The sequence below is a fragment of the Anarrhichthys ocellatus genome, unplaced genomic scaffold (assembly GCF_004355925.1).
Source record: "Anarrhichthys ocellatus isolate YVR2014 unplaced genomic scaffold, GSC_Weel_1.0 scaffold16, whole genome shotgun sequence".
NCBI lineage: Eukaryota > Metazoa > Chordata > Actinopteri > Perciformes > Anarhichadidae > Anarrhichthys > Anarrhichthys ocellatus.
In genome coordinates, this window is record NW_022280046.1 from 6,212,608 (window position 1) to 6,225,515 (window position 12,908).

General features: G+C 48.7%; 3 protein-coding genes across 3 annotated transcripts in view; all 3 read right to left on the reverse strand.

Annotated features, from left to right (window-relative positions):
- Positions 1 to 23: 23 nt before the first annotated feature.
- Positions 24 to 1,281, reverse strand: LOC116388240 (bile salt-activated lipase-like). The gene is made up of 3 exons (XM_031855922.1): positions 1,273 to 1,281; positions 414 to 519; positions 24 to 253 (listed from the first exon to the last, which is right to left on the reverse strand). Exons 1-3 carry the CDS (start codon positions 1,279 to 1,281, stop codon positions 63 to 65), a joined length of 306 nt encoding a protein of 101 aa, XP_031711782.1. The 3' UTR covers positions 24 to 62.
- A 1,582-nt stretch (positions 1,282 to 2,863) lies between these two features.
- On the reverse strand, positions 2,864 to 7,365 carry LOC116388111 (bile salt-activated lipase-like). The gene is made up of 11 exons (XM_031855738.1): positions 7,300 to 7,365; positions 6,751 to 6,898; positions 6,368 to 6,493; positions 6,089 to 6,286; positions 5,829 to 5,959; positions 5,575 to 5,682; positions 5,338 to 5,452; positions 4,474 to 4,660; positions 4,131 to 4,331; positions 3,203 to 3,406; positions 2,864 to 3,078 (listed from the first exon to the last, which is right to left on the reverse strand). The coding sequence occupies exons 1-11, from the start codon at positions 7,363 to 7,365 to the stop codon at positions 2,895 to 2,897; spliced, it is 1,668 nt and encodes a 555-aa protein (XP_031711598.1). The 3' UTR covers positions 2,864 to 2,894.
- Positions 7,366 to 9,537: 2,172 nt separating this feature from the next.
- gtf3c5 (general transcription factor IIIC, polypeptide 5) overlaps positions 9,538 to 12,908 on the reverse strand; it is a 49,885-nt gene continuing 46,514 nt past the window's right edge. Inside the window, exon 12 of the mRNA XM_031855923.1 lies at positions 9,538 to 9,872. Coding sequence (XP_031711783.1) covers positions 9,538 to 9,872 — 335 coding nt within the window. The remainder of the gene's footprint in view (positions 9,873 to 12,908) is intronic.

The following is a 12,908-nucleotide window of genomic DNA, read 5'->3' on the forward strand; positions in this document are numbered from 1 at the left end:
CTCATGGTTTAACTTTAAGGGTCCACAAAACAAAATGCCTTCCCTCTGAAGACAAAGCAGCCTTACACGGGAGTCTCTTGATTCTTGTCACCAAGGGAAGGAATGTCCTGTGAGGTGAAGAGGTGTCCGTCCATGTCATTGACCCCTGCGAGGTAGTCGACCTCAGCAGCGTTGTGGAACAAGTTGGCGGGCTGATCGGGGAGGAAGTCGCCGTCAACAACAGGAGACAGAAGCAGGTTTGTCACACCGGGATCTGAGAGAAATGGGGGACAGAAATACTGAGGTGGTGCCTCACCTGCACATATTTGCATGGTACTTTTTTACTCACCAGTGACGTAATACATTTTACATCATCATGTAGGCTGTCTGTTATTCTAATTCAAGCAGAAAGATAAGCAGAAAATGATGCTCACAGTCTGGGGAGCCTTGTGTAATGCGGGGAGCAGCCATGGTGAGAGTCCTAGCATCAGTGGATTTCAGACAGGCCGTCATCCGGTCGTCAGTGGGGCAGCCGACATTCTCAGCAACGTGAGCACATGCTTTTTAGTAGACTGGCCTGATCTCAGTTAAACTCTCAATGAAATGCTTCTGCCCTCCACTGACAACAGAACATGTCAGTGAGTGATGGTAGTAAAGTAAATATCAGCAGAGCGTGCAACAATGCCAACAGTTTTGCAAGAGACAGATTTGAGAACTTTCACAACAGTATCTATGAAAATTATTCAACCCCCTTGGAAGTTTTGATGTTTTACAACATCGAATGTAGATTTCATGCGGCTTTTTTTCACCCTGATCAATAGAAAAACAAGAATACTTTTTATTGGCACTCATATTTTAATGAAATGAGTGCTCTGTTTTTAATTGGTCGGTCTGTAGCACAAAGGTCACAATGGCATCGCTACAAAATAAGTCTACCTATTTAGCTACAAAGATAATGATATATAGACACTGCATGCTAATGTTCATGCAGCAATGTTAAACAAAGAATGTATGTAACTAATATATCAGCAAACACAACAACCTGTCTGTTCCTTGAAGAATACGGTGCTGGGAAATATAATGGCATGCTGACTGTATAGCTGAACATTTTTTGGACTTTCCAACTGCAGCCCATATCTTATTGCACCCCCATTGAAAGCAGTCTAGAGCTGGGACTGCTGAAGAGCCTTGTCTGAAACTGCTCCAGCTCCTCTGTGTACTAATACAGAAAAACAGCTCCCAATTTGCATCGGAGAAATTCTCTCCTCTGCCTCGTCCTGTTAAGACATTTACTGAGCACATTGCCTTAAACAACAACTGTCATCATATGTAAACTTGCCTAAATTAGGCTCACTGTATGCTAGCTCAGTGATTCTCAAAGTTGGGTCCGTGGCAGTCTGACACCGGGTCCGCAAAATAATTTGCTACAATAATAAAACTGTGCTGTATCATTAAAAATCTGCATATCTACAGATGGAGAACATTTGCGCCAATAAAACAATATTGTGTCCATTACTCCTGCCTATGTTAGCTTTAGACCAATATAAACTCTGATATGATTGCGAAACATATCAATAATTAATTTGTAAGCTGAAGCACTGACTGAAAGTCAACTTTAGACGATTGAGATCATGACAGTTTGGATAAAATCCCCGTCTGTTTAAAGGTTTAACCCTTTTGATAACATTGCAAATTTCCCAGCTGTGGAACTAATAAAGGATTATTTCATCTTATGCAACATGATTCAAATTGAAATGTTGTTGGGGAAAAATCTAAATGACTCTTACTATGCATTTAAATAATCAGTGAATGTGTGCATTTAAACAGAGGCTCATGTCCTCTGTAAGTGTTAAAAATCTGTGCTTGTGGGAACTTTCACTGACACTAGGTAAAGCTATCAAGAAGCAGTTGTCGGTCGAAAGAACATCTCAAGCTGTTTACCCTAAATAAGTCATAATAAACCTGTGAAGGCGTCAATACTTACACCTTGTTGATTTGCTACCAAGACTTCCTGATTACGAGAAAGTGACCCTAAGGCTGGAACAAACTGTTCAACCAGACTTTGTGATTTGAGCACAGTGGTTGTGTGAGTGTTTTCCTTAGTGGCAGATGTCTTATCATAAATTACCCTGTGACATTCCTTGCTTGTTTACAAGTATAAATGCTTAGAGCTCAGAGGCAGACCTCTGAGCAGCCTTGATGCATAACCTGTCTGTGTTTCAACTCTGTTCCTTCTTGCAAGAATAAATATCCATTGTTTAATGATTTTTACACCAGTCTCGCGTGAATTTTTCTAACAAATGTGTTTCTGTTTATCATCATGAAATAGGTCTGAAGTATTAAGGTGGAAAGGTTTTAGAGTACACATAGTTCCAATGGAATCCAAGAGTACAAATGGTAGTAAGCGTATGCCTAATCAGTGTTACAATTAAGAAGGGGTCCTGGGAAATGTTCTCCCCTGCAAGGGGTCCCTGGCCCCAAAAACTTTGAGAGCCCCTGCTCTAGCTAACGCAGATAAACTGGTAGCAAATTGGCACTGCAGCCTGAATATCAACAGATCCATATTTTTAGTCCGTTTTGATTTGATTTTTTATTACGAAGTTAACGCACACTTCTGCACAACAATTAACGTCTTGTACATTAAGATCAACACCAACATTGTATTCAGTAGAAGGCTAATAGCTTCTGTTATCATCCAAAAAGCCAACAAAAAGCAAACAAAGCCAAAAGGTTCCATACATGCAAAGTGAATTGGGTTAGCACTACTGTACATAGCCTGTTGTGAATTTAAAGAGGGCAACACAAAATAAAACTAAGGAAATGTAAATTGTGTTTGTGATCAATTCATTTTTTCATGGACCAATACTGATTTGATACTTCAGATCTATGGGACCACACTGCGGGTGCACAGGTTGTTATTCTGAGATGGTCATGGGAAGGTTGGGTAGGACCTTGGTCCAGAAATCCACGTAAGGCATTCTCATCTTCTGTCCCACACTGTTGTTGTCCATCTTAGAATTGATCTCCAGGAACTGCTGTCCATTGCTGGTGAACTTAGGCCAGGTAGCGGGCACGCTCGACTCTCCCTTGTTGGGGTCCCTGTGGACAGAATAAGGGAAAAAGGGCAACTGAAGTGAGACTGTTTTAGTTTTCTATTTCAGTGTTTGACTTAGGTTTGTTTGATATCATGAAGTTCCCATGACGCGTGTCTGCAGAATTATACCCAGTTCTGGCGAAGTTGGTCCAGTAGGCAATCATGGAGCAAGAGACGGCACGGTGGCGAGTCCTGTACAACGGACGTGCGCTGAAAGGCTTTCCGAACACGTACTGCAGGTCATCGGCATGGTCGGCTCCCATCCAGCTGGACTTGACAATGCCGCTCAGACGTCTGGGCTCAGAGAATAGGTAGGAGTAGGTGCGACCGGTTCTTCGGTGAGAAAAGAAAAGAATAGGGATGTGACAATGACTACACCAAGGTGGGGGCTACAAAAATAAATATCAAATTTAGCACTCTCAAAGCTGAATTCTTCTGCAGGTTCTCAGAAGTCTGCTTATAATGACAGATGTCTAGTAGGACACAAACAGCGGAGTCCTGGACAAAAGTCCTGTTTGTTTATAACGCATCCTTCAGGTAACGTATTAATGTGAAAGGCCCTCTCTAGAGCCAGTGTTTGGTTTGTCCGTTCTGGGCTACTGTTTCAGGTGATTATACACTACTAAAAACATAGTTATGAATACTGTATTCCATTTCTGATAATAGATCCTGCTAAATCCTACACGCTGGACCTTTAATTAATGTATCAATCTGTCACATCTCCATTACTTTTGCCTACTGCTTTACAGCGTGGTTGAATTTCATCCATACCTAAAACAGAAACCTGTCTTTGAAACTTGAGATTAAAAACACCTGAAGGAAATTAAAGGAACTTTTCACTCAAATTAGCAAAGGTAATAAATATTTTCCCTTTGATGAATCACTCATAGGCCAGTTTAAGGCCTCTTTAAATTGATTTTCAATGGCCACCCTTAAGATGAAAAAAAAAAAGGTTAAGCAGTGGTTTTTATTCCCCAGCTTCAAAAGCAAGGTGTTGAACAAAAGGGCTTATCAATAAACTGACAGCGACATCTGTACAGCAAGATCTTATCCTCACGTGGCGTTGGCAGCATGAAGGTAGAGGGCGGTCTGAGTAGGAACCAGGAAGATGAAGTCTGTTCCAATTTCCACAATAGTTTTCTTGATGGTCTCCTTGCTGGGGTTTGGGCCCCAGGTTGAGGTGTATGTGGAGTACGCAAGGTCGGCAGCAGCCTTGCCCTTCTTAGTGTACGAAGCCAGGAGCCTCTTCATGTCCTCGCTGAGATCAGGAAGGTTTGAAAATTAGGTCTGATAAAACACCACAGCACCACAACTCTAACAAAAGTACAGCACTCTGCTTCGGGTAGACCCGTTGTAGAATTGTCAATGTTTCACGCGGTGATCACATGTCTTAAACTCACATAGGGGTTTCCACCAGGGGGCGGTTGATTGAAGGAACATCGATGGCAGTGAAGAGGTGTCCGTCCATGTCGTTGATTCCAGCGATGTAGTCGATCTCAGCCGCATTTTGGAACAAGTTGGAAGGCTCATCCGGCACGAAGTCGCCGTCGATCACAGGAGACAGGACCAGGTTGAAGACATTGGGGTCTGACAGAGGCAGATACAGTGAGAGACCTACCATATACAGCTCTAACTGTAGGTTTTATATATAACTGTAATTTCTAATTTCCCATTTGCTAGATCTGCTGTTGTTATGCTTCAAATACGTTTATAAACCTAAACTCTTGATATGAAAGGAATGGAAGCGCCAATCGACATCTCAAAATTGCTAGTCTGAATAAAAGATATTAGTGGCGTCAAACAGCCAGCATAGTATGGGCAGCTTTCGAAATTTGACACTGGTGTGCACGGTAGAATTTGCCCGCATCTTGGTGGTCAGTTAGCCATTGGATGTAGTCTTTGCTGTGTGTATAAGTGCACATTTTAGAAGACATTAGGCCACTAGCCGTTGGAGGTCTGCTCGGTGTGTTGGGGCAAAGTTCCCGTTCAAATTCAGAGCACATTTGAAATTAATTTCCGGAAAATCAGCAAAAAGAAAATGCTAATTATTGCCATTTATTACTGTTATGTGAGCATTATGAGTTGGATGCATCAAGATAAATTTAATACAATAAATATGTAGTTCGCAGTTTCTCCAGTGGAGTACCATTACACTATTGCAGAAGAAGGGGGCTGACTTTTTAATGTCTCCATTGTTGTGGTACAAAGTACAACAGTGATTGAAATGAAAATGTCAAGTAGACTGTATGGAGTGCAGTCCCTACTATCGGGTGAGCTGGTAATATTGATAGAGCCAGCCAGCGTAAGCTTCACAGGATCAGTCATCTTCAAACAGGAAGCCATAGTCTGATCGGTGGGGCAGCCGACCTTCAGAGCAACCTGGGGAGAGGGTTTAAATTTGCTTGAGTTGTCTACCGGCCCTGAACTCATACCGCGCTAACCATTCCACAAAAGTGTTGCACAGCAAAAATTTAAACAAGTCAAGAGTAGCCGTTGCACACCTCCTCAGCGAACCTGCGGGGGTTCCTGTTGATAGCCCACGAGCAAGTGGCGTCGCCGCTCTGGGAGATGGCTCTCTTGAACAGCCCTTTGTTGTGGGGAGTGAGAGTCTGTGGGCAGTCATAAGACATATTTCACAATGTTTTTGGTTATTTTTTGAACAAAGTTAGATTCAAATTTACAAACTGTGAATTTCATTTCAATTTCAAATCCATCATCTATCTACACCCATAATAACAAGAAAAAATCTTCTCACCTGGAAGCTGACACTAACTCCGCCTGCAGACTCTCCAAAGACGGTGATGTTGTCGGGGTCTCCTCCGAACGAGCGGATGTTCCTGTTCACCCAGGCGATGGCAGCGTGCTGGTCCCACAGACCATAGTTTCCTGTCGAGTATCACATTTTTCTCTCAATCAAGGAACTTTGATTTTAATGGTGCAATACATAAAATTGGCGGGGAAGCCAACGTCTTCTATAATTCTGTCACATTAGTGAGAAAAGAAACCAGCTCCTACCAGGTAAGTCAGATTCTCCGGTGCTCAGGAAGCCCATGGTGCCCACGCGGTATCCCAGCGTCACCACAATAACATTTCCTCGGTCTGCAATCTCCTGCCCGCTGTACAGATAGTGGCCCAGGAAGCCGACACCCATCGAGCTTCCAGCAAGGAAGCCTCCCCCGTAGATCCAGACCATAGTGGGCAGACCAGTGGACACTAGAAGAGAGAGAAAATGTGAGCCAGTAGTAGTGTGGATCTTATCTGGATGACACTCTGTGGACTTCTCTCAGTCTTTACCTGAGCATCCCTGAGGAACCCAGATGTTCAGGTAAAGACAGTCCTCACTGCCTCTGGTATCGGTCATCCTCTTCATGAATTTCAGCTGAATGCATCTCTTTTTGTACTCGGTGGCCTCCAGAACACCTGACGAGAGACACATACGGTGTAAGAGCAGAGTAAGGCATACATCAACAGTTTAGGCTCATCTACCCCGACAGCTAGAAGAGAAAACATTTTCCAATACATTTGATTCAAGCTAAAAGAGAAACAGTGGCAGAATTGGCTGCCGGGAGTTCCGGCTATGATTGCTAAAGGAGCACACATATCTTTGTGGAGTGAATTTATCACGCGAGTTATTGGTGTGAAGTCCAGTGGGTGAGAAGTCCTGTCAGTCTACCCACCGTCCCAGCCTGGGTGACGCTTTGGTTTCTCAAACCTTCCAGGGATGTCAGCGAAGGGAATCCCCCTGAAGACGTCCATGCGACGGCGGAACCCAAGACGAATGTTCTCGCCCTGCACCATACCTCCCTCTGTGTACACCACACCGAGCTACAGAAGTTAAACACAAACATCTTCATTTACCAAAGTATTTCACTCGGAACTACACCAAATCACGTGTGGCATGCTCCATTTAGATTTGAATTATCCATTTCTTTTGGCATGATTTGTAAAAAAAAAAATCAGTCATGTAACAGCAATTTAAAGAATGCGAATTACAAATAACTAGGTTAGAAATATCTTGTGACACAAACGTATGAAGACTTTCTACCCAATATAACATAATCTATCAGTTTGATGGTTGAAAAATGAACAAATAATTATACTTTCTTCAGAAGCTAAATTATACTGTATATAGTATAGCACTCTTTTCACACTAAACAGCCTTTTGCAGAAACTAAACAGAGCACTTAAACACACTTGAATACACTAGATACACTAGAAAAACACACGGAGGTCGCAGAGACCGTCTCCAGAAACACCGCAATGGCTACCAAAATCCCCAGCTTCACCATCATGACTAAACTGTGAGAACCAGGTTGATGGTCGGCCAGACTTATACAAAAGGAGAGACCCCTCCCCTGAACAACATCTGACCAGTGTGCAGTCAGCGGGCCTGTTTTTCACACTGTTACATAACACCGAAAACGTGGTAATATTTAACCACCTTGTGTCCACAGCACTTCCCCGAAACACTTTACATGGATTACCACATTTCAAAACCTCTCTGGCTGAATCAAACTAACATATGTAGTGATCAAATAAAGATGTAGACCAATTTGTAAACATGTGGTTTTCAGTGGTTTGTGGAGGGAAACGTGAATAAACAGTGACATATTTCATTGAACCATTCTTTTCTTATTGCACATTAAGTAGTAACTATTTTCACCACCTTCACCCCACATGACCGCCACAACTAGCAACATGCAACCTGACTAACAGTGAAGTTGTGTAAGGACTGGCCATGGCAGTGGACCAACCCTGTCCTGTCCTTTAATCCAATAGTCCAATAGTAATGGCAAATAAAAAGGGAGGAGGAAAGGGGGCAAAGTTTCCCCTCGACAGAGGGTAAAGAAGTCGGTTTGAATCTTGGCCACAAGTTTTGAGTCAACATTTAAAGGGGAGACATCATTAAAGAACTCATTTGGTCAGTCCTTGCGCACACGCTGTACATTTGGGTATGTGGAATGCATACTAACCAACAAACTGTGAAATCAGACAACCCAGTCAGTTTTTTTGTGGAAACATGCGATTCAACAAGCCATTTAGATTTGGTTCTCCCTGTACATAGGCTCATTAGAATATTTTACTTATGATTGCTAATAGACCCTGGTAGGGTCTCCCAAGGCAAACAGGTTTCAGGGGAGAGCCAGACTAAGAGCGGTTCAAAACGACCCCTATGATAGTTAGCCCACGGACTTTAGCCACCTCGCCCGGACCAGGGAAACCGGGGCACCCTCCCGGAGCCAGACCCAGGAGGGGAGCTCGTAAGCGAGTGTCACGATCAGGCTTTGCCCTGTGTGTTCTGTGTCTTTGTTTTTTTCTGTAGCTCCTCACTCACCTAATCAGTTCATTCAGTGCACCTGCCAGTCACACTCAGCTCATTACTCTCACCTGCTCACTCTGCCTCCTTCACTATTTAAACCCCTGCTGCACACACACCCACTGCCAGATCATTGTTTGTTTTCCGACCTACCCGCCCGTTTTGCTCGTCCTGTTCCCGGTTTTCCAGTCTGCCTTTTCTGCCTTTTCCTGCCGGATTTTCCCCCTCGTCTTTTGTCTTGTCCCTGGATTCCCTGTTTGTTTTTGGTTATCATTAAAACCTTTTTTCATTACACCTGACTGTCTGCGTTTGAGTCCTCACCATGCCCGTGACAGAATGATCTGGCCCAAGATGGACTCAGCAGACCACGGTATGGAGTGTCGTCTCCCCGACTGGTATGAACAGTTCATGGGAACCCGTCTGGCCTTTGGAGAACATCGAAGTGTCCAGAAGGCAGACCGTGACCTAATGGACATCCCGGTCAAACCTTGAAGGAGACAGAGGCAGAGGAAGGGCCAGACTCCCTCTCCCGCTGGGCCGCAGTTATCCCCCACTCCCGCTGGGCCGCAGCCGACTCCAGCTCCCCGTGTCAGGTCGGTGGTTCGACCGACTCCAGCTCCCTGTGTCCGGTCGGCGATCCAGCCGACTCCAGCTGTTGCCTCGGAGCAGCAGCTATCCCCGGACCCGGCCGCCCCCACCTCGGAGCAGCAGCTACCTCCAGTCCCGGCCGCCGCCACCTCGGAGCAGCAGCGACCTCCCGTCCCGGCCGTCTCCGGATCGCAGCGACCTCCCGTCCTGGCCGCCGCCGTCTCCGGACCGCAGCGACCTCCCGTCCTGGCCGCCGCCGTCTCCGGACCGCAGCGCCCTCCAGTCCCGGCCGCCGCCTCCGCGCTGCAACAACCTCCGGCCAACGCCGTCTCCGAACAGCAGCGATCTCCAGTCCCGGCCGCTGCTGCCTCCGTGCTGCAACGACCTCCAGCCCTTTGCCCCGCTGGGTCATCAGTTTATTCCCTTGAGCCCCAGTCTATGGACTCTGGTTGCCCGGAGCCCCATCTCCAGCCCCTGGAGACCTGTTCCCCGTCTGATCTCCAGCCCCTGGAGACCTGTTCCCCGTCTGATCTCCAGCCCCTGGAGACCTGTTCCCCGTCTAATCTCCAGCCCCTGAAGACCTGTTCCCCGTCTGATCACCAGCCCCTCGAGTGCAGTTCCCCATCTGATCACCAGCCCCTCGAGTGCAGTTCCCCTCCTGGTCCCCAGCCCCTCGAGTGCAGTTCCCCTCCTGGTCCCCATTCTCTCGAGTGCAGTTCCCCTCCTGGTCCCCATTCTCTCGAGTGCAGTTCCCCTCCTGGTCCCCATTCTCTCGAGTGCAGTTCCCCTCCTGGTCCCCAGTCTCTCGAGTTCCGTCCCCCCCCTGACCCCCAGCCTCCAGAGTTCCGTCCTCCTGACCCCCAGCCTCCAGAGTTCCGTCCTCCTGACCCCCAGCTTCCAGAGCTCCATCCCCCGGACCCTCAGTCTCCCCAGTCTGCCTGTTCTGCCTTTTCCTGCCGGATTTTCCCCCTCGTCTTTTGTCTTGTCCCTGGATTCCCTGTTTGTTTTTGGTTATCATTAAAACCTTTTTTCATTACACCTGACTGTCTGCGTTTGAGTCCTCACCATGCCCCGTGACAGGCGAGTGTCTGGTGGCCGGGCCTTTGCCCATGGGGCCCGGTCGTGCTCAGCCCGAATAAACACCATGGAGCAGCCACCCTGTGGACCCACCACCCGCGGGGACAAGCATCGGGGTCGGGTGCTATGCAGACTGGGCGGCGGGTCGGGCAGGAGGCCTGGGCATGCCAATCGCCGGCGGCATAGACTTGCTCTAGGGATGTGGAACATCACCTCGCTAGTGGGGAAAGAGCCGGAGCTGGTGCAGGAGGTGGAGCAATACCAGCTAGAAATAGTTGGACTCACCTCCACACACAGCGTTGGCTCTGGAACCAAGCTCGTGGAGAGGGGTTGGACTTTGTCCTTTTCTGGAGTTGCACAGGGTGAGAGGCACCGGGCGGGAGTGGGGATACTCACGAGCCCCCGGCTGAGCGCTGCTGTGTTGGAGTTCTCCCCGGAGAACGAGAGGGTCGCCTCCATGCGCCTATGGGTTGCGGAGAGCAAGGCTCTGACTGTGGTTTGTGCTTATGCACCAAACAGCAGTTCGGAATATCCGGCCTTCTTGGAGTCGGTGGGAGGGGTCCTGGAAAGGGCGCAGACTACCGACTCCATAGTTCTCCTGGGGGACTTCAACGCTCACGTGGGCAATGACGGAGAAACCTGGCGGGGGGTGATTGTGAGGAACGGCTTGCCGATCTGAACCCGAATGGTGTTTCGTTATTGGACTTCTGTGCTTGCCACGGTTTGGCCATAACGAACACTATGTTTGAACATAAGGTGGCTCATAAGTGTACCTGGTACCAGAACACCTTAGGCCGGAGATCAATGATCGACTTTGTAATCGAATCATTTGATTTGCAGCCGTATGTCTTGGACACTCGGGTGAAGAGAGGAGCAGAGCTGTCAACTGATAACCACCTGGTGGTGAGTTGGATCAGATGGCAGGGGAACCGGTTGGAGAGACCCGGCAAACCCAAACGTGTAGGGAGGATAAACTGGGAATGTCTGGCGGAGGACCCTGTCTGGGAGGTCTTTAACTCCCACCTCCGGAAGAACTTCTTACACATCTCGAGGGAGGTTGGGGACACGGAATCCGAGTGGACCATGTTCAAAACCTCTATTGTGGACACGGCTGCTAGGAGCTGTGGCCAGAAGCTCATCGGTGCCTGTCGTGGCGGCAACCCGAGAACCCGGTGGTGGACACCGGTGAGGGAAGCCGTCAAGCTGAAGGAGACCTTCAAGGCCTGGTTGGCCCAGGGGTCTCCTGAAGCAGCTGACAGGTACTGGCAGGCCAGAAGGGCTGCAGCTGCGGTGGTCGCGAATGCTAAAACTCGGGCATGGGAGGAGTTTGTGGAGGCCATGGAGAAGGACTTTGGGTTGGCCTCAAGGAGGTTCTGGCAAACCATCCGACGGCTCAGGAAGGGAAAGCAGGGCTTACCCCAGGCTGTTGTCAGCAGGGGGGGGGGAACTGCTAACCCGGACGGAGGACATCGTTGGGCAGGGGAAAGAGCACTTTGAGGAACTCCAAAACCCGACCAACATGTCCTCTGCAGAGGAGGCAGCGCCTGAGGACCTAGGGGGAGGCTCACCCATATCCCTGGCAGAGGTTGCTGAGGTAGTTAAAAAGCTCCTTGGTGGCAAGGTGCCGGGGGTGGATGAGATCCGCCCTGAGATGCTGAAGGCGCTGGACATAGTTGGGCTGTCCTGGCTGACACGCCTCTTCAATGTCGCATGGGGGTCGGGATCAGTGCCCATGGAATGGCAGACCGGGGTGGTGGTTCCCATCTTCAAAAAGGGGGACCGGAGAGTGTGCTCGAATTACCGGGGTATCACACTACTCAGCCTCCCGGGGAAGGCTTATGCCAGGGTGCTTGAAAGGAGGCTCCGACCGCTTGTCGAACCTCAGATTCAAGAGGAGCAGTGTGGATTCCGTCCCGGCCGTGGAACAGTGGACCAGCTCTTTACCCTCGCAAGACTACTGGAGGGGCTCTGGGAGTTTGCCCAACCAGTCTACATGTGCTTTGTGGACTTGGAGAAGGCTTTCGACCGGGTCCCTCGGGGGGTCTTGTGGGGGGTGCTGGGGGAGTATGGGGTGCCAGACCCGTTACAATGGGCGATCCGGTCTCTGTACGACTGCAGTAGGAGCTGTGTCCACATTCTCGGCAATAAGTCAGACACGTTCCCGGTGGGTGTTGGCCTCCGCCAGGGCTGCCCTTTGTCACCGGCCCTGTTCATGATTTTCATGGACAGGATATCTAGGCGCAGCCTGGGGGCGGAGAACGTCAGTTTCGGGGGTCTCGGGATCGCCTCTCTGCTGTTTGCATATGATGTGGTCCTGTTAGCCTCCTCGGATCATGACCTCCAGCATTCACTGGGGCGGTTTGCAGCCGAGTGTGAAGCGGCGGGGATGAGAGTTAGCACCTCCAAATCTGAAGCCATGGTTCTCTGCCGGAAACCGGTGTATTGCTCCCTCCAGGTGGGGACTGAGTGCCTACCTCAAGCGAAGGAGTTTAAGTATCTCGGGGTCTTGTTCACGAGTGAGGGTAAGATGGAGCGGGAGATCGACAGGTGGATCAGTGCGGCTGCAGCAGTAAAGCAGGTGCTGCACCAGACCGTCTTGGTGAAGAGGGAGCTGAGCCGGAAGGAAAAGCTCTCAATTTACCACTCGGTCTACGTTCCTACCCTCACCTATGGTCACGAACTCTGGGTCGTGACCAAAAGGACAAGGTCGCGGCTACAAGCGGCCAAAATGAGTTTCCTCTGTTGGGTGGCCGGGCTCAGCCTTAGAGATAGGGTAAGGAGCTCGGTCATCAGGAGGGAGCTTGGAGTCGAGCCGCTACTCCTTCGCGTCGAAAGGAGTCAGCTGAGGTGGTT

What these genes read in the sequence shown, in the direction of transcription:
- LOC116388240 (XM_031855922.1), bottom strand. An exon ending in TACACAAGGCTCCCCAGACT is followed by an intron (nt 254 to 413) that starts GTGAGCATCATT and finishes CATTTCTCTCAG; the next exon opens with ATCCCGGTGTGACAAACCTG.
- LOC116388111 (XM_031855738.1), bottom strand. Translation starts at nt 7,365, where the DNA reads ATGATGGTGAAGCTGGGGATTTTGGTAGCCATTGCGGTGTTTCTGGAG. An exon ending in GCGTCACCCAGGCTGGGACG is followed by an intron (nt 6,494 to 6,750) that starts GTGGGTAGACTG and finishes GTCTCTCGTCAG; the next exon opens with GTGTTCTGGAGGCCACCGAG. An exon ending in GAGTTAGTGTCAGCTTCCAG is followed by an intron (nt 5,683 to 5,828) that starts GTGAGAAGATTT and finishes GACTGCCCACAG; the next exon opens with ACTCTCACTCCCCACAACAA.